This window comes from Macrotis lagotis, chromosome 1 (assembly GCF_037893015.1).
Source record: "Macrotis lagotis isolate mMagLag1 chromosome 1, bilby.v1.9.chrom.fasta, whole genome shotgun sequence".
NCBI lineage: Eukaryota > Metazoa > Chordata > Mammalia > Peramelemorphia > Peramelidae > Macrotis > Macrotis lagotis.
Genome location: NC_133658.1, coordinates 452,965,143 through 452,990,857, shown reverse-complemented (window position 1 = coordinate 452,990,857; position 25,715 = coordinate 452,965,143). Strand labels below are relative to the sequence as shown.

Genomic DNA, 25,715 nt, shown 5'->3' with positions numbered 1-25,715 from the left:
AAATAAGAGCAAGAATTAGGGTATCATCATAAAGAAATTGGATTAATCAAGTGGTGAAAGTAAGAGACAAATTTGGGTTTGCCCAGGGGATTGTAGGTGAATCTCTTCTGGTAAATTTATGGGTGAACATAATCTACAATCTGTATAAGTGAATAATCCGGACAATCTACAATCTCTGTAATTGTAGGGAATATCCACATTGATAAATTTATACGAACATAATACACATAGTTTAAAAGAGCTGTGATATCATCAGCATTCTTGGCAAAATAATTTATCCCTTGATGGCAAATCATTTGTATACATTTATTGAAACTTTGTCTACCACAATTACCCTTAAGGACTGTCATTTTCCTTTTAAATCCTCTCCCATTGCTGTGGACTATATTTGCATAGAAAAATATCTGAAGATCATTAGTATTATTAGCCAAAAAGTCTGCCTCCCAAGACAACTATGTTCTGAATCTTGAACTACTTCTGAACGGAGAGTTAAGAGTGACAATCTCCTAGGTCCCCCAGAACTATTTCCCCATAAGAAATATCCCCCAGGATGCAAACTCACTGTTCTTCTCTGTCTTGTGTTTGGGAGGTTCTGGCTCTGGAAGGCATGGGCAGGGTCCCTCGCACTGGGCCGTGAAGCCTTTTCCAGAGGAACAGGAATGGAACTCCAGTTTGCACTGCAGAAAGAAAAGTTAAAGAGATCTCAGGATGCTGGGAGAATAGCTACATACATAAACTACTGTTCATATACACATTAAATAAGGAGGAAGAAGTGTGATTTAGTGAAAAGGCATCACTGGCAAGAAATGCAGTTACATTTCTTCAAAATACAAGCATTTTTAGTAATTGTTTTTTATTAATGTCATCTGGAAAGAAAGGTTCCATAGATGCCAAATTATCAGAACAAAAGTTTCTGTGATAGTAAAGATTTTGAAACAAAGTAGGATCAAATTAATTGTGGAGTGGACAAATAATTTGTTGTCTGGAAATAAAATGGCTAAGAGGCAGTGTGAAAATAATGAAGAGGAAAAATTTAGAGAAGCATGCTAAGACATCTGTTTATAAATTGATACCATAACAATATAAAATGAATGAGTGATAAAATGAAACTGAATACTGTGTTGATAATAAATAAGCTTAAATATACAAAATACAGAGAAGAGTTGAGATAGTACTCTTCTTTCTACTTCACTACAGAGATGGGTGAATATGAATTTTGAATATTGCATATGCTATCCAATATGGTTGAGGTTTTATTTTTTATTTAACTACTTTTTAAATATCTACTATAAGGGATGATTCAGTTGGTAGGGAAAAATTCTTCAGTCACAGATGTCATGCAACAACCAAAGGCACCAGCAAATTTTAAAATGCTTTTAGATGTAATTGGCCCCACTTTAACAATTAGACTTGATTATATTTAGCATATAAATTCCATACAAATGGTTGTTGCTAACTACCACTCTTACTCTTTTAATTTTTTAAATAAACAAATATGCATTTTCTCTACTTTCTACCCCTCTGCCTCATTGAAAAGAAAAAATAATAAAAGTTCTAACAAATATGCATAGTTAAGCAAGGCAAATCCCACATATTCTCCCATTTTGGATGCAACTAGGAGGGTGCAGTGAATAGAGACTGAAGCAAAAGTCAAGAAGACCTGAATTCAAATCTAACCCCAGAAAATTGCTAGTGATGTGATCTTGGACAAGCTAACTTCACCTCTGTTTCAGTTTCCTTATCTGCAAAATGAAGATAATAATATTACCTACCCTCAGGGGTTTTTTAAGGATAAAAAAGATATTTGTAAAGCACTATTACAATGCCCGGCATATTGTAGGAATTTAAATGCTTTCTCCTTTCTTAAGGAGCTTAATACACTATCTGAAAATCCTCCTCTCTACACTTACCCTCTTCCCAACCTAAAGATAGATGTCCTCTCCGATATCTTGCCATCTCATTTTATTAACCTCCCAAATTCCTTTGACTTACATCTTTAACTCCAGTTATTGGACACTCCAGTATTCAATATGTATGGAACCTAGATCTTACCATCACCCTCCATTACCCCAAAATCTGAAACTCCTCTCAATGATTATCCTTTAATTTCCTGCCATTTTTAAATTCTGTTCTCTTTCTCTTAAACCCATCATTTGCCTTTACCATATTCATCTTGTCTTTTTAAATATTTTCTGTTCTCTGAATTAATCATTTTTGCTCTGACATTCCTTTCTTTTTTCTTTCTTTTTAAATTTTTGTTCTTTATGCTATAACTAACCAGTTCAATTATTATAGTAGTTTCCACATTCTTATTCCATCACACCTGATACCTTATATAATCTGAATGGAACATCATTCACCTCCTCTTCACTTTCATGCTCCTAAATGCTACATGAAAAATACTTGCTACCTGAGTTCATTATCTCAATATTTATTAATAATTGGGTGTTAATCACCTTCACCCAATAGTTTTTCCTCCACTAGTGTTTATGCTACTTCTCTTCCTTCTGATCATCTGATTATCTATCAGATGGTTCTTTCTAAGTCACCTTGCTGGAACATCCCTTACATGGATGTCTCCCAAGGCTCTCTGTCCTATCTCTAAACTTCCTCTCTTGATAAGTTCAGCAGTTCCAATGGGTTAAATTATCATTTTTTGAATATAATTCCCAAATCTGCATATACATTTTGAATAATCTCACAGCAATTTAGATAGCTCTACTTGGATATTGTCATGGTATATTAAATTCAAGTTGCCACTCATATTCTTCCCCCAGATTCATTCTGCCTCTAAACTTCTAAATTACTTTCAAAGCTAGCTTAGTTTTGTGACTTTGAAGTCATCCTTAAAACTTCCCTCTTATTCCTCCCTTACCCCATAGTTAATGAGTGACCAAGTTCATAGGATCAGAGACCTAGAACTGAAAGGCCACAGAGTTCAACACTCTCATTTTACTTATGAGGAAATTATAGAAAGTTGTGCCTCATCCAGAGGCACTTAGCTAGGAAATGACACAAAATATGACTTGAAGTGAGGAATTCTGAAAGTCTGACTTGACAGCAATTCTTATTCATTCCCTTATCCCCTATTTATAAGGTCACTACCCTCATTCAGAATGTAATCATTTCTCATGTGGATTAATGAAAGTCTCCTAATTGATTTTATTGCTTTGTTTTCTCTTAGTCTAATCCATACTCCTCACAGCAACCAAAATAATCTTCTGAAGGCAGGACTCTGACCATACCACTCATTTGTCCACATATATCCACTAAACCAAATACAAAGAAGAACAGTAGGTATAATATAGGAATAAGGACTGTGATTTCACTGAAACTGTGAAGGCTCAGATGAGGAAACTCCCTTTGCCAATATAAGTGGTAGCTTCTCTGTAACTGATTAGAGGTCAAATGATGGGACTTGAACCCAGGTCTCCCTGACTTGGGAGCTAACTCTTTATCCACATGCCATATTGCCTTTCAGGTACAAAGTATGAAAGAGAATAGCAATGAAGAGGCATAATTCACCAAGGATATATTGCCGACAACTTTTCTATGAGGAAGTCACTAATCTCTCTGACTCTCGGTTTCTTTATACCACTTCAGTATTTTTACAAAGAAATCCCCAAATAGGGTCACAAAGAGTCAGAAAACACTGAAAGGACTAAATTATGTCATATCTCATTACTACTAATAATGGAAGCATGGCTAGAGAACTTGCCTTGGTATTGAAATTATTTAATTCAAGAATAGACTGATATACATTGACTACGCAACCAGGTTCTAGGCCAGTGAAGTCAAACTTAGACAAGAATTCCTATGGCTACATATTGTCTTGGAAAACCACACATTTGCATCATCTATGCTATATTTTTAATTATTTTATTAAACATTTCCCAATTATATTTCATCTCTATTTGAATATAAATTGCAAAGTACATCTCAACCTACATCTAGAGAAGACATTCCTTCCTTGAAGTTCTCTATGCTAATGATTTCAGAGATTTTGTCCCTATACCTAAAGAAAAATTATTAAATTATTTGTAGGAAATTATTATGATAGTTGAAATCCAACCTTATGTGAAAAAAGTCTATCTGTACCAAGAATGTGGCTTGACCCAATTAACTCTCTAGGAATGCCAGATATGATGACAAGGTATTTTCAATTCTCCCAGACCACAGATCCACCCAAAGTATTCTCATTTGGGGTTACCACATTCAGGAATTCCTGAGGAGTCCACCTCAAACTTCTGTTTTTAGTTACAGTTACAAATATCTATCTCAATTTACCTTCTTTCCAGGCTGATTTCTGAGCAAAATAGCTTAATCATTCACTCAGGTTTCTGTTTGGGGAACCTTTGACAAAATCTATATAATGTAAACCTTCGAGTCTGGACAAGAGGAAATCTATCTCCTTTATGTCCTTCCCCTCCCTTCCCCTCCCCTCCCCTCCCCTCCCCTCTCCTCTCCTTTCCTCTCCTCTACCAAATGACCTAAATAAACTTATTTCTAAATATATTTAGGTTTGGGGGACCACATTCAAGAACAACATTCTCTATTTTTCTTACTAAACTCTAAGTCACTTGTTTTAATTGCTTCCAGCACCTATCAATACACTGTATGCAAAAATGTTTAATAAATGTTTCTTGAATGAATAAATGAATAGATGACCAAACTGAGATCCTAAGAGTCATACTAGGAGATGTTACAGACCATATAATCAGGCCATTTTGTTTTATATTTGAGAAATATGAGGTCCAAGGTAGTCACATAAACCCCTAAAATCACAGAGGTAGGTTAGAAGTAGAATTTCACTTCCTACTCAGACATTTTGGTTGTAAGTCCAGAGTTCTTTATTTTGATTTTATGGATTGGATGAGAAATCTGAAGGCTGAATGTATGTACTTAACCCAAACTAAATCAGTTCCAGGGGAATAGGGTATAGAAAGGCAGGTTGATTTATTAATTTACAATAAATAATCTACCTTTCTCAAATCACAATAAATTAAAGCAATTAAACCAACACTTCCTACTTGTGAGAGATCAGATCACATACCTTTTCTGAACTTCAGTTTTTTTCATTTTTAAAATGAAGAGATTGAACTAGATTATCTTGGAGGTCCTCTTCAGCTATAAGTCTATGATCCTCTTGTAATAGGATCTTGCCCATGTGCACTGTACTATCTTTGGGAATCTTTCAGAGAAAGAGATTAGGAAGCTTACTTCTGGGAAAGTTGTGATGATATGTAAGGAAGTATCTTGAGAGACTGGGAACAAGAAAGGGCTTCTGAAACTGGCTCTGGTCATCAAGATAATATTCTTGTCATTCAATCATGTTCAACTCTTCATGAACCTATGGACCAAAGAATGCTAATACTGTCCATGGAGTTTTCTTGACAAAGATAATTGAATGGTTTGCCACATTTCCCTCTCCGGTGTATTACTATAAACAGAGGTTAAATTATTTGCTCAGGTTCACATAACCAGTAGTAGCTGAGATCAGATTTGAACTCTTGACTCCAAACCCAGTGCTCCATTAAGTCATCTAGCTGATTGTTGGTAGAAACCATCAAAAAAACTTTAGCTACATCCTTTTTTGGTCTCTTTTGACAACTTCATTCATGGTGTCTTGTGAAGCATAATTCTATACAGGAAGTTGCTTATACGTTCTTTGGCATTTTAGGTGAAGAGAGGAAGTCTCAGTAACCTTGTACATTTCAAGAGATTGGTAAGATGCCTCAGAATATAAGAATTCCACAGTCCAAAGGACTATTTGGTATCCCAATAATTCAGGCCAGGTTAGGTTTTGCAGCTAGTCTTACATCAATGTCCAGGGAACAAGGACCTGTTGGATAGAGGTCACTGAAAGATTTGCAAAAGAATTCATCTGGCAGTCATGATGAAAATCTTGATATGATGCTGGTGGAACCAGTATTATTCAGGAACTAAGCTAAATTCAACCTATTTCCTCTTCAAAGGAAATTATCATAGGGAAGAGTATGCCCCAAAGGTCTAGGAAGAAATATTTTTATTTCTTCCTATATCTTTAAAATAAATATTGTTTCTTAGATTCTAAATATTATGTGATTAAATGCAACAAGAATGATAATCAATGACCACAAAAGAGGGGGCAATATAGTCAATGGTAACTCAAAATGATAACTACAAAGAAAATATACTGTGAAATCCCCTTGAGGTACTATAATACTCTGAGAATCAGACAGTAGCCTTCCTGACCCTGAAAGAGAGAGTTTAGAGTATACTTGCTATGCTTTGATCTATATTCAGAAGATTTGAATTCAAATTTTACCTCTAAAGTTTACAATATGTGTGATCTTTTTTTTTAAGTTACAAAATTTCCTTCCATTCTCCATTCTCATCTCCCTTCCCTCAGCAGTAAACAGTCAGGTTAACATTATACATACATATTTTTGATAATTTCCAATTCTTTGCCATAACAAAATGAGCTGCTATAAATACTTTGGAACATGTGGAACTTATCCTAATTTTTTACAGTTTCCTCTGGACATAGACCTAGAATTGTAATTGCTAGGTCAAAGGGAATGAACATTTTTATTGCTATCTGAGCACATTTCCTTATTGCTCTCCAGAGCAGTTGGATCCATTCAACTCCACCAGCAATGCCTCAATGTCCCAATCTTTCCACAATCTCTCCAACATTGATCATCTTCTCTTTTTCTCAACTTGGTCAGTCTGATAGGTGTGAGGTGATACCCCATTGTTGTTTTAATTTGCATTTCTCTAATTAATAATGATATGGAACATTTTTTCATATGATTATATATAGCCTTAATTTCTTTCATTTGAAAACTCTCTATTCATATCCTTTGACCATTTATCAATTGGGGAATGACTTGTAACCTTATAAATTTGATGCAATTCTCTATATATTGTAGAAATGGGACCTTTATCAGAACTACTAGCTATGAAAATTGTTTCTCAGCTTTCTTCTTTCCTCCTAATTTTAGTAGCATTGATTTTATTGGTATAAAAACCTTTTAATTTGATATAATCAAAATAATTCATTTTGCATTTTTAATGTACTCTCATTCTTTTTTGGTCATTAATTTGTCCACTTTTCATAGATATAATAGATAAAGTATTTTTTGTTATATTAATTTATCTGTGGTGTCTTCCTTAGCGTCTAAATCCTGTACCAAATTTGACCTTATTTTGGTATAGGGTGTGAGATGTGGCTCTTTGCCTAGTTTTTGCCATACTATTTTCCAGTTTTCCCAACAATTTTTGTCAAATAGTGAGTTCTTATCCCAGATACTGATGTCTTTGTGTTTGTCAAATAGAAGATTGCTGCAGTCATTTACTCCAGTTTCTTTTGAACCTATCTTGATCCACTGATCCATTATTCTATTACTTAACCAATAAAAGGCAGTTTTGATGGCTGCAGCTTTATAGTATAGTTGTAGAACTGGTAGAGCTATGCTACCTTCCTTTACTTTTTTTTTCCATCAGTTCCCTTGCTATTCTTGACCTTTTGTTGTTCCAGATGAATTTTGTTACAATTTTTTCTATCTTGATAAAGCAGTTATTTGGTACTATTATTAGTATGGCACTGAACAAGCAACTTAATTTGGGTAGAATTGTCATTTTGATTATATGAGCTCAACCTAACCATAAGCAATTGACATTTTCCCAATTATTGAGATCTCACTTTATTTGGGTGAGAAGTGCTTTATAATCATGTTCATACAGTTTCTGGGTTTATCTTGGAACAAGTATTTAATGTTGTCTGTAGTTACTTTAAATGAAATTTCTCTATCTCTTGTTCTTGTGTTTTGTTGTTCATATATAGAAATGCTGATGATTGATGTGAGTTCATTTTACATCCTGCTACTTTTCTAAATTTGTTAATTGTTTCAAGGAGTTTTTTAGATGATTTTTCTCATGTTCTCTAAATATACCATAATATCATCTGCAAAGAATGAAAGCTTTGCTTTCTCCTTGACAATTCTGATTCTTTCAATTTCTTTTTCTTCTTTTTTTTGCTACAACTAGCATTTTAATACTATATTGAAAAGAAAAATAATAGTGATAATGGGCATCCTTATTCACCCCTAATTTTATTGGAAATGTTCCAAGTTTATTTTTATTACATGTAATATTTGTTGATGGTTTTAGATGCATACTATCTACTATTCCAAGGAAAACTCCATTTATTCTTAAACTTTCTAGTGTTTTGAATAGGAATGGATATTGCATTTTAGCAAGGGCTTTTTCAGCATCTATTGAGAGAATGATATGATTTCTGATGATTTTGCTATTGATATGTTCAATTATGTTGAGTTTTTCTTTTATTGAACCATCCCTGCCTACCTGGTATAAATCCTACCTGATCATAGTCTATTATTCTGTAATAACATGCTGTAGTCATATTACTAAAATTTTGTGTAATATTTTTACATCAATATTTATGGGATAAGAATTTTACTATTTGACAGAAATTTTGGGGAAAACTGGACAACAGTATGACAAAAACTAGGCAAAGAACTACATCTCACACCCTTTACCAAAATAAGGTCAAAATAGGTCCAGGACCTAGACATTAAGGAAGATAAATTAATAGACTAAGAAATACTCTATCTAGAACATCTATGGAAAAGGGGATAAATTTATGGCCAAACAAGAATTAGAGTACATTATAAAATGCAAAATGAATGATTTTGATTAGCTCAAATTAAAATTTTTTGCACTATAAAATCAATGCTACCAAAATTAGAAGTAAAGTAGAAATCTGGGAAACAATCTTCACAGCTAGTTCAGACAAAAGTCTCATTTCTACAATATATAGAGAATTACATGAAATGTATAAGGTTACAAGTCCTTCTCCAAATGATAGTCAAAAGATATGAATAGACAGTTTTCAAAAGAAGAAATTAAAGGTATAAATAATCATAAGAAAAAATGCTCCAAATCATTATTGGTTAGAGAAATACAAATTAAAAAACAAGGAGGTGTTGCCTCATACCTATTGGGTTGGTCAAGATGAGGAAAAAGATAAAATGATCAATGTTGGAGAGGGTGTGGGAGGATTGGAACATTGATGTATTGCTGGTGGAGTTGAGAACAGATACAACAATTCTGGAGAGCAAAATGGAACTATGCCCAAATAGCAATAAAAATGTTCATTCCCTTTGACCCAACATTTCCAGAAGAAATCATTAAAAATGGGAAAAGTCCCACATGTTCCAAAATATTCATTGCAGCTCTTTTTGTAGTGGCAAAGATTTGGAAGTTGAGGCAATGCCCAACAATTGGGGAATGGCTAAACAAGTTGTGGGACATGAATATATGGAATATTATTGTTCTATAAGAAATAATAGTCTCTAGACTCTAGAAAAGTATGGAATGTCTTACATTATCTCATGCTGAGAGAAAGGAACAGAATCAAGAAAACAATATGTACATTATCAACAACATTGTGAGATGATGAACCTTGATGGAAGTATCTCCTCTCAACAGCTCAAAGAGCTAGGATAACTGTTTAAGACTGGCTATGGACAATGTTATTGCAATTCAGAGGAAGAAAAACAAAAAACCAACCCTTCAGAATCTGATGATTGCTTTATAAAAATTATGTCTCGTGAATCTCTTTCCCTCAGTCCTAATTCCTCATACTGAAAATAACTAATCTGTGAACATATTTATCAAAATATGTACAGACAATGCTAAACTGACTGTTTGACAGTGAGGGGAGGAAAGGAAGGGTAAAAGGAAATTTTGTAAAATAAAAATATACATGTGCATATGAATGAAAATAAATAAGGAAGAAATTGAATACACACATGCATACGAATGAAATAAATAAGTAAAAAAAAATTAATTTAAAGGGAAGTGGGAAGGACACTAAAAAAGAAATCAAAAGCCTTGGCTCCAGAACTTGCAAAAGTACCACTATCAGCAAGTAACTTACTCTGCTCAGATTCAGTTTCCTCATCTAAAAAATGAGGAGGTTTGATTAAATAATGCTTAAGATCCAGCCCATGAGTATATTTTCTATTCAGCTCTAACATTCCATGACTGTAACTATCCATGACCATAGCTGTTTTGATTAACAAATTTCAAAATGACGATTCTTTAAAGTTTGAAAAAAACCATCTGCCTAGAACAGGATAAATAGCTTTAGTTTTATCCTGGTACCATTTGGTACCTTCTCTTACTAAGCATTACTTCTGTCTTGTAGAATTGAAGGAAAATAAGGATGACCACTGTTATATTCAAATGGAAAGAGATCTGAGATTAGTTGCTTATAATTGATTGACTAATTAGACTGTAGAAGAATGAATTTCCGGGTCAATGTGTACTCTCACCTAGACATTTCCATTTTAAAGCTTTTAACTTAAATTGCTCAGCAGAGACATTTGCCAATGTCATGGAGAATGTCCATCAGAGAGTACAAAACAAGAAAGATTCTCTACAAAAGGAACAGTTCTTTGAATATCCCCATTTACAGATGACACTATGCTTGGAAAAAACCCTTAAGACTCTGCAGACCTTCCAAGATGAGATCCAAAGTCACTGGCCAACCTAACCAAACACAGGAAAATCCAAAAAAAATGAAAAATGCTTCATCTACAATCTACAATACACAGTTGAATGGATGGATGCACCATAGAGCTGATAAATCAATGTCTTAGGCAGATGATACAAATGGAAAGTGAACCAGATCTGGAATTGAGTTAACCAAGAAGAATGGCATCCTTTGGAAAATTGCAGTTCTTTTAATGACCCCAAGAATCTCCCCAAAACAAAAGTCTATCACGTTAATATCAATATTCTTTCAGAAATACTTCCAGGTATATTATTGACTACCACCATTTCCTAAGAAATTAAAATTGCAAGTTACTGAAAGGGCATGATGAATATAAATAGGTTATTTCATATTACAAATGAAGAATGGTAGAGGAGAAATCATGCATACAATATATTATCAAGGAGATGTATGAATAGGAAGGAGAGAAATTGGTCCTGTAATAAAAGCAAGGAGACAAAGGATGAACAGTTTGCTTGGTTCATTAGCACTCATTTGATGTCAAAAGATCTAGAGAAAACCCTCCAACCTATTAGAGCAATCCTCTGAGAAGGATTTATGGGAAAACATGGACAAGATGAAAAAGTATAGATGAAGTTGATATGTCCGAGTAGAAATAATATCCACAATAATGAGATCACAAATCTATTTAAAGAAAAACATAAACTTAATTTGTGGATTGAAAACTTCTTTCATCATTATGGAATTTGGGGTATTAAGGAGTATTAAAGCAGAAATCTGTGAGGGGAAGTCAAGCTTAAATTTTATTTTTTTTTTATTTATTTTTATTGAAGATATTATTTGAGTTTTACAATTTTCCCCCAAACTTACTTCCCTCCCCCCACTCCCCCACAGAAAGCACTCTGTCAGTCTTTATTTTGTTTCCATGTTGTGCTTTGATCCAAATTGGGTGTGATGAGAGAGAAATCATATCCTTAAAGAGAAGAAAAGTCTAAGAGGTAACAAGATGATACAATAAGATATCTGTGTTTTTCTAAATTAAAGGGACTATTCCTTGCACTTTGTTCAAACTCCACAGCTCCTTATCTAGATACAAATGGTACTCTCCTTTGCAGACAGCCCGAAATTGTTCCCAATTGTTGCGCTGATGGAATGCGCAAATCCTTCAAGGTTGAACATCACTCCCATGCTGCTGTTAGGGTGTACAGTGTGTTTCTGGTTCTGCTCATCTCACTCAGCATCAGTTCATGCAAATCCCTCCAGGTTTCCCTGAAATCCCAGCCCTCCTGGTTTCTAATAAAACAATAGTGTTCCATGACATACATATACCACAGTTTGCTAAGTCATTCCCCAATTGAAGGACATTTACTGGATTTCCAGTTCTTTGCCACCACAAACAGGGCTGCTATAAATATTTTTATACAAGTAATGTTTTTACCCTTTTTCCTCATCTCTTCAGGGTATAGACCCAGTAGTGGTATTGCTGGATCAAAGGGTGTGCACATTTTTGTTGCCCTTTGGGCATAGTTCCAAATAGCTCTCCAGAAGGGTTGGATGAGTTCACAGTTCCACCAACAGTGTAATAGTGTCCCAGATTTCCCACATCTCTTCCGACAATGATCATTATCCTTCCTGGTCATACAGGCCAATCTGAGAGGTGTGAGGTGGTACCTCATAGAAGCTTTAATTTGCATTTCTCTAATAATTAATGATTTAGAGCATTTTTTTCACATGGCTATGGATTACTTTGATCTCCTCATCTGTAAATTGCCTTTGCATATCCTTTGACCATTTGTCAATTGGGGAATGGCTTTTTGTTTTAAAAATATGACTCAGTTATCTGTATATTTGAGAAATGAGTCCTTTGTCAGAATCATTAGTTGTAAAGATTGTTTCCCAATTTACTACATTTATTTTGATCTTGGTTATAGTGGTTTTATCAGTACAAAAGCTTTTTAATTTAATGTAATCAAAATCATCTAATTGGTTTTTGGTGATATTCTCCAACTCTTCCTTAGTCATAAACTGTTCCCCTTTCCATAGATCTGACAGGTAAACTAGTCCTTGATCTTCTAATTTGCTTATAGTATTGTTTTTTATGTCTATGTCTTGTAACCATTTGGATCTTATCTTGGTAAAGGGTGTAAGGTGTTGGTCTAATCTAAGTTTCTTCCATACTAACTTCCAATTATCCCAGCACATTTTATCAAAGAGGGAGTTTTTATCCCAATGGCCTGACTCTTTGGGTTTATCAAACAGCAGATAACTATAATCATCTCGTGCTTTTACACCTAGTCTGTTCCACTGGTCCACCACTCTATTTCTTACCCAATATCAAACAGTTTTGATGACTGATGCTTTATAATATAATTTTAGATCGGGTAGGACTAAGCCACCTTCTTTTGCACTTTTTTTTTTCATTAAGCTCCTGGCAATTCTTGACTTTTTATTTATCCATATGAATTTGCTTACAATTTTTTCTAACTCATTAAAGCAATTTTTTGGAATTTTGATTGGTAGGGCACTAAATAGATAGTTTAGTTTTGGTAGTATTGTCATTTTTATTATATTAGCTCTACCTATCCATGAGCAGTTGTTATTTGCCCAGTTATAAGCTTAAATTTTAAATACAATTACCCATAATATATGCTTGAAATATCTCTTTTAGATAACTGGTGGGTGTCACCTCAAAAAAGAGAATTATAGGTTCACAGAAATTAAAATGTAAGTACTTGAAAGGACCATCAGAGCTAATTAGTCCAATCGTAATTTTGTGGATGAGGAAGCAGGTTCAGAGAGGGAAGGTTGATTTGCGCAAAAACACAGAGCACATTAGAGTCAGAAGCAGGACTACAAAACATATCACTTAATCAGAAGATCTTTTTGTTATATCACATTGTCTTTCTCAATGGCACAAGCTGGTGTCTCTCTTGGAAAGATAGATAACCCTTTTTATTTTATTAATTTTTTAAGATTTTATTTATTTTGGGTTTTACAATTTTTCCCCTAAATTTGCATCCCTCCCCTCACTCCCCACAGAAGGCAGTCTGTTAGTCTTTATATTGTTCCCATGGTATACATTGATCTAAGTTGAATGTGATGAGAGAAAAATCATATCCTTAAGGAAAAAAATAAAGCATAAGAGATAGCAAAATTACATAATGAGAACTGCTCCTTTTTTCTATATTAAAGGAAATAGTCTCTGGTCTTTGTTTAAACTCCACAATTCTTTCTCTGGATACAAATGGCATTCTCCATCACAGAGAGCCCAAAATTGCCCCTATTTGTTGCACTGATGGAATGAACAAGTCCATCAAGATTTATCATCACCCCCACACTGTGGTCAAGGTGTACAATGTTTCTCTGGTTCTGCTCATCTCACTCAGATCAGTTTATACAAATGCTTCCATACTTCCCTAAATTTCCACCTCTCCTGGTTTCTAATAGAACTTTAGTGTTCCATGACAAACATATACCATAGTTAGTTGTCATTCCCACTATTAGAGTTTTGCTGTCTATGTCTTCCTGTAGCTCATTCAATTTCTCTAAGATTTTAGATGCTATACATTGGGTGCGTACATATTTAGGACTGAAATTACATTATTTTCTATGGTACCTTTTCGTAGGATATAGTTTCCTTCCTTATCTCTTTTAATACTATCTATTTTTGCATCTGCTTTGTCTGAAATAAGGATTGCTACCCCTGCTTTTTTTTACTTCAGCAGAAGAAAAATATATTTTGCTCCAATCTTTTACTTTTACTCTATATGTATTTCTCTGCTTCAAATGAGTTTCTTATAAGCAGAATATTATAGGATTCTGTTTTTTCATCCACTCTAATATTCACTTACATTTTAAGGGAGAGTTCATCCAATTCACATTCAAAGTTATAATTATTAACTCTTTATTGCCCTCCATGCTATCTTCCCTCTGTTTGTATTTCCACCCCTTTTTCTCTTTATCCATATTCTCCAGTATTTTTTTCTGAATACCACCATATTCAGTCTATTTGCCCTCCTATATCAACCCCCTCCCCTTTCTTTCCCCTTCTCCCCTTCCTTCTGTTAGTTCCCCCTTTTCTCCCTGCCCCCCTCTCCCCTTTTCCCCTGTTAATAATTGAAAGGTAAGATAAGTTTCTTAACTTAAAACAATGTGTGTAAGTTAACTTTAAGCAAGTCTGGTGAGATGAAGATTCAGGTGGGTCTCACCTCCGCCCTTCTTCCCCTCTCTTACAATAGGTCTTTTTACCATTTGATGCAATGAGATTTAGTCCATTCAATCTCATCCATCCTCCCATCTTGTTATTGTCCCTTTTTTTAAGGAGGTATTGTTTTTAAATCATTCTATCCAAGTCATGTAAAAGTCATGAGTGTCCATCACTTCTGGTTAAGTATATTCTCTCTAATAGAGTTATAGTTCTTGAGAGTTATTAGAGTCTTTCTCTAAGGTAGGGATATAACTTGTTTCATCTTATTAGATAGCAGGTTTTTTCCTTTTAACTTTTTTTTTACCTTTTCATGTGTCTCTTGAGCCTCATGTTTGATGTACAAATTTTCAATTTAGCTCTGGTCTTTTTGTCAGGAAATGTTGGAAGTCTCCCAGTTCATTAAATGAACTGGCAGGATATTCTTTTATCTGATAGTTCTGGAATGTGGCCACAACACTTCTTGGTATTTTCATTTTAGGATCTCACTCTGGAGGGGATTCTTTCAATAACTCTATTGCCCTCTGGTTCCATGATACCAGGGCAGTTTTCCATCACTAAATCCTGTAATATTAAGTCCAGGTTTTTTTTTCCCTCTTCAGTGTTTTCAGGAAGTCCTATAATTCTCAGGTTGTCCATTCTCAATCAGTTCTAGAGTTCAGTGGTTTTGCTGATGAGGCGTTTTACATTTTCTTATATTTTTTTGAGAATTATTTTATGTTTGCATTTTCCCAATTGACAATCTGAGAGTGTTATTCTCATTTTGTATTTGTTCAATTGTATTTTCCAAGGATTTCTTTTCTTGTAGAAAGGTGTTAATTTTCTCTTGAATTTCTATTCCCAATTTTTCAAATTGATTATTAAACTCCTTCCTGATTTCTTAGAGGAAGTCTTTCTAGGTTGGAGACCAATTCATATTCTCCTCAGAAGAGCTAGATCTCTCTGGGTTAGAATCTATTTCTTCTAAGTATTTCTCCATGGGTCTCCCTTTTCCATGGTTTTTCTTCATTTTTCTAAGATCTTGTGTTGGGGGTGGGGCTGGCTCTCAGAGGTTTGCTTTTGAAGATCCTAGAGGTTTTGTTCACTTGGCTTAGTAAGTTTATGGCTGGCCAGTAAAGGGTGCTGGTTGCTTTCCCTGGAGTTATTGAAGCCCTCTCCCAATCCTGGAGGGAGGGAGGAGGGGCACCAGGGTCTCAGTTGAGCTTGAACAATGGTTTGGAAGCCAATCACCCTTTCAGCTGAGTGGGCTCCTTAGCCCACACCTGCCCTTAAGGGGATGGGGTGGGGGGTGGGGGGGGGTGCTGAAGGGCTACTGTTTGTTCCTGGAAGAATATTCCAAAAGTACAGTCCTGCACTGAGTTGGCTGATTTCCAGGCTGCAGAACTCCCCTCCCCCTGGCGAAAGACTCCATGTAAAAAGTTGATTCTCTATCTGCCTCTCATCAGTCTCTGAGGCAAAGGGCTCTAACTAAGGTCTCTGAGGATTATGCTGGTCCATTAGCTTCCCTCCCATTGCTGTCCCTGTACTGATCCTCTGGTATCCTCTCCCAGTTCACCCACAGTACCCTGAGATAGACCTTGCTGATAGGTGATCTCCTCCTAGCTTGTTTTTCTGGTTTTGTTGATGAAATTTCTGTTAAGAGGTTTCTTTCATGTTATATTTGAGGGGACACAGGGAGTGCTTAAGGCAGTGCCTGTCTTCTCCCTGCTATCTTGGCCAGAAGTCTAGATAAGCCTTTTTAGATCTTCTATCAAGCACTTTTAGAAGGACTTGAAAAAGAATGACAAATGATGGACAGATATTGTTGGCTTTATCACTGGGGAAAATACCCACTATTAAAGGAAGTTGTGATGCCAAGACTCTCTTAGTTTTAGTTAAGAACAAAAGTCATTAAATAGTTAATGAAAACAAAATGAAAAGGAAGGAAGGAAGGAAGGAAGGAAGGAAGGAAGGAAGGAAGGAAGGAAGGAAGGAAGGAAGGAAAGAAAAGGCTTAGTCTGTCCTAGCATAGAATATGGAAATGGTCTGGTCCTCAGGATTGTTGCTGTTATTCCCTATGTTCTTGAAGATGACCAATGACTTCAGCAGATGATGTTTTGACTTGCAATTGAATTGGATTTAAGTAAGACAGGGCTGTGAAAAGTTACCAACCTCACTCTCTTTTCCAATCATCTGGATTCAGTGGCAAGATATAAATGAGGAGGACTGGAGATGGTCCCAGATGCAGTGGAAAAACTTGATCTTTTAAATCTAAGTTGTTTCCCAGTCCTCAGCTTGTCTAAGGCAATGCTCATTCAGAGGTTAAGGTTAGGTAAGAAATGAGGCAAAAAATGACCTTTTTTACCTACTCAAAACAAGAAGTCATTCTGGCAAGGGAAGACCTTCTGGGTTTCTGACAATTGCAACTAACACACACTCTGAGACACCAAATCCCAAACAATGACCAAGTGAGGCTTGGGCTGGGATCTATTATTGGCAAATCAGTGAGACACAGAGTAATTTGAGTTTAAGGTGTGGTACAATAGTTAAATTTGAGTACCAGTGGGCTTTTCCTTGCCTCCATTGCTCCCTGTTTGTTGAATAAATCACTTTACTCTTCTGGATACAATTTTCTTTATCTTCAAAATGATAGAGTGGGATCAGACGTCAGTTGTTGTAGGAACAATTTCCTTAAAAGGCAATGAATCCAGTCTTCAAATTTAATTGGTCTAATAAACCAGGACTGAAACTATTTTGGGCGACTCCTCAGAACAAACCTGATGACATATTACATAACCCAGATGAATGGAAGAGGGGAAGGTGGAGCTCCTCCCCATATTAAATCATTATAAGTATTCTTATTGGATTTTTGTTAAATGCTAGATGGGATTTGGATGCCTTCTTTTTTTTTCCAGTTATAAGCCTATACCATCAGTGTCATGAATTAGATTTGCCTCAGAACCACAACTAAAGTTTCTTCCAATTCTATGATCCTATGATCTTAAGAAGACACATAAAGCCAAAATTCAGATAAAAGTGACTTAAAGAAGGGATTCCAGTCAAGATGGTGGAGAGAAGACAGACACTGTGTTAAGTGTTCCTCTTTCCCCTCAAAAATAACATGAAAGAAACCTCTTAACAGAAATTCATTCAACAAAACACAGAAAGAAAATCTAGGAGAACACCTACCAGCAAGGTCTATCTCAGGGTATTTTAGGTGATCCGGGAGATGAGAGCAGAGGGTCAGACCAGGGACAGCAGCTGGGGTAAGCCAGAGGACCAGCCTCAGTTGCAGAGACTTTGGTGAGTGGTGGGTACGTGAACAAACTTTAATGCAGAATTATTGGTCAGAGGAAAAGAGCTACAGGAGAATGAGTTCCAGCAGAGAAAGTTTCAGACCAGGCCTAGAGAACAACCAGTTGGACTGGGGACCTGAGCACCGTACTTTTAGCAGACTCCTTTTCCCAAAACAATCAGTAAATAACCCTCCCACCACTCATATTTAGGTATAAGCAACAGAGTTCACTTAACTGAAAAAAAGAATAACTTCCCCCCCCAATTCTAAGCACGTTTTTCAAGGTCAACTCAGATCATGCTGCTGATGGCCTCAAACACTCCAGAGAAAGCAACTAGCACTTCCTACAGGCCAGCCTTTAGAATTCCTAAGCCAAGTGAACAAAGACTCTACAATCTTCAAAAGCAAACCTCTGAGAGTCGATCCCCAACCCCAGCCCCCAACAGAAGATGCAAGAAAGATGAAGAAAGGGCAGGAAAAGGGAGGCCCCATGGAGAAATACTTAGAAGAAAAAGATTCTAACCCAGAGTGATCTAGCACTTCTGAGGAGAACACAAAATGGTCTCCAGCCATTTCTAAGAAATCAGGAAGGATTTTAATAATCAATTTGAAAAATTGGGAAAAGAAACTCAAGAGAAAATTAACACCTTGCAACAAGAAAAGAAATCCTTGGAAAATATAATTGCACAAATAAAAATAAGAATAACACTCTCAGATCTTCAGTTGGGAAAATGCAAAAATAAAATAATTCTCTCAAATCCTCAATTGGACAAATGGAAAACTCCTTTAAAAATAGAATTTACTGGAAAAGGAGTTGCAAAAGGTAAATGAAGAAAATTCTTCTCTAACAAAAAGAATGGAATCTGAGGAATTTAATGACTTCATGAGACAACAAGATTCTGTTAAACAAAATCAAAAGATCAAAAGCATAGAAGAAAATGTAAACTACCTCATCAGCAAAACCACTGGCCTAGAGAACTGATCAAGAAGGGATAACCTGAAAATTATAGGAATTCGTGAAAACATTGAAGAGAAAAAAAAGCCTGGACTTAATATTACAGAATTTAATGATGGAAAATTACCCTGGTATCATGGAACCAGACGGCAATATAGTTATTGAAAGAATCCCCTTCAGAAAGAGATCCTAAAATGAAAACACCAAGAAATGTTGTGGCCAAATTCCAGAACTACAGATAAAAGAGAAAATCCTGCAAGCAGCCAGAAAGAAATGATTTAAATGCCAAGGAGTCACATTAAGGATTGTGCAGGACCTAGTCACAACATTAAGGGATAGAAGGCTCTGGAATGAGATATTCTGAAGAGCAAGGGAGCTTGGAATGCAGCCAAGACTCCACTATCTGGCAAAGCTGAGTCTTCTCTTCCAGGTGACAAGAAGGTCATTCAATGAACTGGGAGAGTTCCAACATTTCCTGATGAAAAGACAAGAGCTAAATACAAAATTTGGACCCCAAATAAGAGGCTCAAAGACACATGAAAAGGTAAAAAAAAGTTAAAGGAAAAAAAAACTGCTATCTAATAAGATGAAACAAGTTATATCCCTACCTTAGAGAAAGACTCTAAAAACTCTGGAGAACTATAATTCTATTAGAGAGAATGCAGAAGTGATACACACATATGACTTATCCATGAGACTGTTATCCAATAAGATGAAACTGGCTAAATCCCTACCTTAGAGAAAGACTCTAATAACTCATGAAAACTGTATCTCTATTAGAGAGAGAATAAACTTAGCCTGAAGTATATTCAGTCAGAGTATACTTAACCACTCATAAATGTTCTGTGACTCAGATAGAATGATATGAAAACAATACCTCCTTAAAAGGGTGACAGTGAGAACTAGGGGGACAGAGCCAAGATGATGAAAAGAACAGAATGTATCTTAGGCGCTCTCTCATAAAATTTATAAGCTAAGGACTCTACATTTTCAAGAGATAGAGGGCACAGAGTGATCCAGTGAGGCAGTTCTCCTACCCAAGGTAACCTGAAAAAGAGCAGAAAGGCTCTGCTCCCAGGGATCAGAGGGGCAGCCTGCCAGAGGGCTGGCCCACCAGAGCAAAAGAACTTCAGCCTCCCAGAGGCAGACCCAGGGTACTGGGAGCCACAGCTCACAGCAGTGGGGGAGTTTCCTGAGCTATGCCCTGGGGAGCACTGGGCACAAATTGGTGGAACAGTGAACAGTGGTGGGGGGGGCACAACCTCTGCCAGAGGGAGAGTGTGAAGCCCAGCCCTCAGGGCACACAGCAAGCAGCATGGCCAGAGCAGCCACAGCCTAGTTCCAGGAAACAGAAGCAGGCGCAGTCGATAAGCAGGAGCCCCCAGGACATGAGCCCATTGAACCTAGGGAGGGGAAGGAAGAGAGAGAGATGGCAGAGCTCTGCCCCTGGAACAGGACTCTGGGGCTCTGACCACACTCAGATCCTGATTGCAGTCTAGCCCCCCCCAAAATAGAACAGCAGGGGCCCCTCAACCTCAGCCCCATGGCAGAGAGGGGTGCATATGGTCATTCACAGACCAGGAGGGAGGACAGAGCCTCACGCACTGAGACCCTTGTAGGAGTGTCCCAAAAGCTCAGAAAGCACCCCCAAAACAGGCATGGGCTGGGAATATGAGCAAGCAGAGAAAAAAGAAGAACACCATTGAGAAATATTTTGCATATGAGCCCAAGAAGGATCAAAATACTCAGTCTAAAGATGAGGGAACACAAGCTCCTACATCCAAAGACTCCAAGGAAAACAGAAATTGGGCTGAGGCTATGACAGAGCTCAAAAAGGACTTTGAAAATCAAATGAGGGAATTAGAAGAAATACTGGGAAAAGAAATGAGAGAAATGCAGGAAAAACATGAAAATGAAGTCAGCAGCCTATTCAAGGAAATTCAAAAAAATGCTGAAGAAAATAGCATACTAAAAACCAGCTTAGGTCAAATGAATAAAACAGTTCAAAAAGTTATTGAGGAGAAGAATGCTTTGAAAAGCAAAATTGGCCAGATGGAAAAAGAGATAAGAAAACTCTCTGAGGAGAACAAATCCTTCAGACAAAGAATAGAATTCAGGGAGATGGATGAATTTACAAGAAACCAGGACTCATTACTTCAAAACCAAAAAAATGAAAAATTAGAAGAAAATGTGAAACATCTCATTGAAAAAACAACTGATATGGAAAACAGACTTAGGAAAGATAATTTAAAAATTATTGGAATACCTGAAAGTCATGATCAGGAAAAGAGCCTTGACATCATTTTCAAAGAATTACTACAGGAAAATTGCCCTGATATTCGAGAAGCAGAGGGCAAAATAGAAATGGAGAGAATCCACCAATCTGCCCGAGAAAGAGATCCCAAAAAACCAACCCCTAGGAATATTATAGTCAAATTCCAGAACTCCCAAGTCAAAGAGAAAATATTACAAGCATCCAGAAGGACACAATTCAAATATCATGGAGCTGCAATCAGGATCACACAGGACTTAGCAGCAACTGCATTGGAAGCTTGTAGGGCTTGGAATATAATATACCGGAAGGCAAAAGAGCTTAGAATGCAGCCAAGAATCAACTACACAGCAAGGCTGAATTTCCTCTTCCAGGGAAAAAAGATGGACTTTCAATTAACCAGGGGAATTTCAAATGTTCCTGTTGGAATGGCCAGAGCTGAACAGAAAGTTTGATCTTCAGATACAGGTCTCAGGTGAAGCATGGAGATTGGAGGAGAGGGGGGAAAATATGAGGGATTTGATGATGAACTGCATGTATTCCTGCATAGAAAAATTACACTGATAATACTCATATGAACCTTCTCAGTTAATAGAGCAAGTAGAAACAGTTTTTTATAGTTGAAGCATAGGAGAAAGCTGAATTTGAAGATAAAATATGGTGTAATAATGGAGTCAATAGAAAATAAAAGGGGGAATGTAATGGGAAAAAGAAAAAGGAGAGGAGGAATAGGCCTAGATATTTCATATAATAAGATTTTACTTCATTACAATGAGCTATTGCAATGATATGGAAGGGGGAAAGGTATCTTCACTCTCATCAGAGGTGGTTAGGAGAGGAAACAGCATATATACTCAATGGGGTATAGGCATCTGGAGTAAGAAGGGGGGGGAACAGGGGGGATGGGTGTGATGCCAGTTATGGAGAAGAGGATGGACCATGGTGGGGGGAGAGTGGTCAGATATAACACATTTTCTTTTTAACTTCTTGCAAGGGGCTGGGATTGGAAGGCCTGGCCAGGACCATAGGGCCAAGTGGATGCTGGGCCTAAGAGGTGGTATGGGGGCTCAGGGCCTCTTGGCCCCATAGACAGAGATCTGTCTGCTGTGCTACTCAAATACTCTACAGCAGAGTCAGAGTGAAATGAGAGAGAAAATATAATACATGGTAGGGGAGAAATACGAAAGGAGGGAGTTTCAAACAGCAATGCCAATGGTGGAAAAATGTGGAAGTAACTTTTGTGATAGACTTATCATGAAGAATGTGATCCACCTGTGACAGAGTTGTTGGTGTGGGAACAAAGACTCAAGCAAATTTTTTATTATTATTATCATTATTATTATTATTATTATTATGGGGGGGAGTTCAGGGCAAATGGGGCTGGGTGGCCTGCCTTGGGCCTCATAGCAGGGTGATCGTTGGGTGTCTGAGGCCAAATTTGGCCCCAGGTACTCCTGGCTCAAGGGCCAATGCTCTGTCTGCCACCCAACCACCCCTACTATTACTATTTTATTTTATTTGGGATCTTTTTTTTCTTATTTTGGTTTTTGCAGGGCAGTGGGGTTTGGGTGGCTTCCATATCACATGGCTGGGTGATTGTTGGGTGTACAGGGCAGATGTGGGTGCGGGTGCTCATGGCTCCAGGGCTGGTGCTCCATCCATTGCGCCACCTTGCCATAGCTACAATTATTACTATTATTTTTTAAATATTAATTTTTTCTCTCCCCTTTACTTTATAGCTTGAGTGAGTCTATGTTTGTGGGGGACAGGCTATTTCATTTACTCTTAAACAAGAATGTTTTATTAATGTATAAAAAACATTATTTGTACAAAATGAGAATATTAAATAAAAATAAATGAATGAATGAATAAATAAATAAATAAATAAATGAATAAATAGAGAGGGTGACAGTAAGGAGATGGGAGCATTGAAGAGATTGAATGGGGTAAATCTTATAACATCCAGAGGTACAAAAAACCTATTGTAATAGAGGGGAAGTAGGGAGGAGATGAGAACCACCTGAATCTTCTTCATATCAGACTTGGCTTAAAGTTAACTTATACATACTCAGTTAAGTTAATAATCTTATCTTATCATTCAAGAATTAATGGGGGGAAGGAGAAGGGGGACAGGGAGAAAAATGAGAAGCAAAAGAAGGAAGGGGAGAAGGGTAAAAGGAAAATGGAAAGAAAGGGGGGGTTGATATCAGAGGGCAAACACTCTGAAGGTGGTGGTATTCAGAAACAAAACACTGGGTAATATTGATAAAGGGAAAAAGTGGGGGGAATACAAATGGAGGGAAGATAGCATGGAGGGCAATAAAGAGTTAGTAATTATAACATTGAATGCGAATGGGATGAATTCTCCCTTAAAATGTAAGGAAACAGCAAAGTGGTTTAAAAACTAGAATCCTACAATATGCTGCTTACAAGAAACTCATATGAAGCAGAAAAATACATAAAGAGTAAAGGTAAAATCTAGGAGCAAAATATATTTTGCTTCAGCTGAAGTGAAAAACCCAGGGGTAGCATTCCTTATCTCAGACAAAGAAGCTGCAAAAATAGATATTACTAAAAGAGATAAGGAAGGAAACTACATCATCCTTAAAGGTACCATAGACAATAAAATAATTTCTACACTAATTATGTATGCACCCAATGGTATAACATCCAAATTCATACAGGAGAAGTTTAAAGAGCTACATGAAGACACAGAGAGCAAAACTCTATTAGTGGAAGACCTCAACCTCCCACTCTCAGATTTAGACAAATCTAATCATAAAATAAACAAGAGTGAAGTTAAGGAGGCAAATAGATTGCTAAAAAAACCTAGATGTGATAGACTTATGGAGGAAATTGAATGGGGATAGAAAGGAATATACTTTTTTTTTCTGCAGTACATGGCACTTACACAAAAACTGACCAGGTACGAGGGCATAAAAACAGAATGATGGATTGCAGAAAGGCAGAAATAACGAATACAACTTTTTCAGATCATAAGGCAATAAAAATCACATGAAATATTAGACCAGGGAGATACAGACGCAGAACTAATTGAAAATTAAATAGCCTAATTTAAAAGAATGAGTGGATCAAACAACAAATTATAGGAAGAATTAATTATTTCATCCTAGATAATGACAATAATGAAACAACACACCAAAACCTATGGGATACACTCAAGGCAGCTGTCAGGGGATATATTATATTTTTAAATGCTTACATGTATAAATAAGAGAAAGAAGAAATCAATAAACTAAATATGCAATTAAAAAATTAAAGAACAAATAAAAAAATCAATTAAATACCAAATTAGAAATTCTAAAAATTAAAGAAGAAATTAATAAAATCAAAAGCAAGAAAACTATTGAAGTAATAAATAAAACCCAAAGCTGGTTTTATGATAAAAAAAATAATAAAACTGATAAACCTCTGGTCAATTTGATTGAAAAAAAGAAAGAAGAAAATCAATTGCTAGTATCATAAATGAAAAAGTTGAACTGAGGAGGAAATTAAACTAATAATTTGCAATTATTTTGTCCAACTCTATGTGCCAATATATTTGAAAATCTAAGTGAAATGGATGAATATTTACAAAAATATAAGTTACCAAGACTAAAAGAAGAAGAGGAAATTATAAACCTAAATAACCCTATTTCAGAAAAAAAGGAATTCAACAAGCCATTATTTAAATCCCTAAGAAAAAAATCTCCAGGGCCAGATGGATTCACAAGTAAATTCTATCAAATATGTAAGAAGAATTGGTTCCTGTTCTACATAAACTCTTGGAAAAATAGGTGAAGATGGAACTCTGCCTAACTCTTTCTATGACAACAATATGATGCTGATACCTAAACCAGAAAGAGTTAAAAGAGAGAAGGAAAATTATAGACCTACCTCCCTAATGAATATAGATGCAAAAATCTTAAATAAAAACTTAGCAAAATGATTACAACAAGTTACCATTAGGATAATACATTATGATTAAGCAGGATTTATCCCAGGAATTCAGGAGTAGTTCAACTGTAAGAAAATTGATAGTATAATTAATGATATCAATAAAAAAAACCCTATCAGAAATCGTATGATCATATCAAGATGCTGGAAATGTTTTTGACAAAATACAGCACCCATTCCTACTAAAAACACTAGAGAGTGTAGGAATAAATGAATTGTTCCTCAGAATAATAAACAGTATCTATCTGAGACCATCAACAAGAATTATATGCAGTGGGGATAGGATAGATGCATTCCCAATAAGATCAGGGTGAAACAAGGATGACTGTTATCACCACTACTATTCAATATTGTATTAGAAATGTTAGCTTCACAGTTTATGACTAAGGAAGAGATGGAGAACATCACTAAAAGCAAACTGGATGATTAATTTCGATTACATTAAATTAAAAAGCTTTTGCACAGAAAATCCACTGTAACCAAGATCAAAAGAAATGTAGTAAACTGGGAAAAAATTCTTTACAACTA

At 36.1% G+C, this 25,715-nt stretch overlaps 1 protein-coding gene across 4 annotated transcripts in view; it reads right to left on the bottom strand.

The window, feature by feature from the left end:
* SPOCK1 (SPARC (osteonectin), cwcv and kazal like domains proteoglycan 1) overlaps positions 1-25,715 on the bottom strand; it is a 1,031,033-nt gene that overhangs the window by 163,362 nt on the left and 841,956 nt on the right. For all 4 annotated transcript variants that reach the window (XM_074213490.1, XM_074213491.1, XM_074213492.1 and 1 more), the window contains one exon: positions 563-677. In XM_074213490.1, the coding sequence (XP_074069591.1) occupies positions 563-677 (115 nt within the window). The remainder of the gene's footprint in view (positions 1-562; positions 678-25,715) is intronic.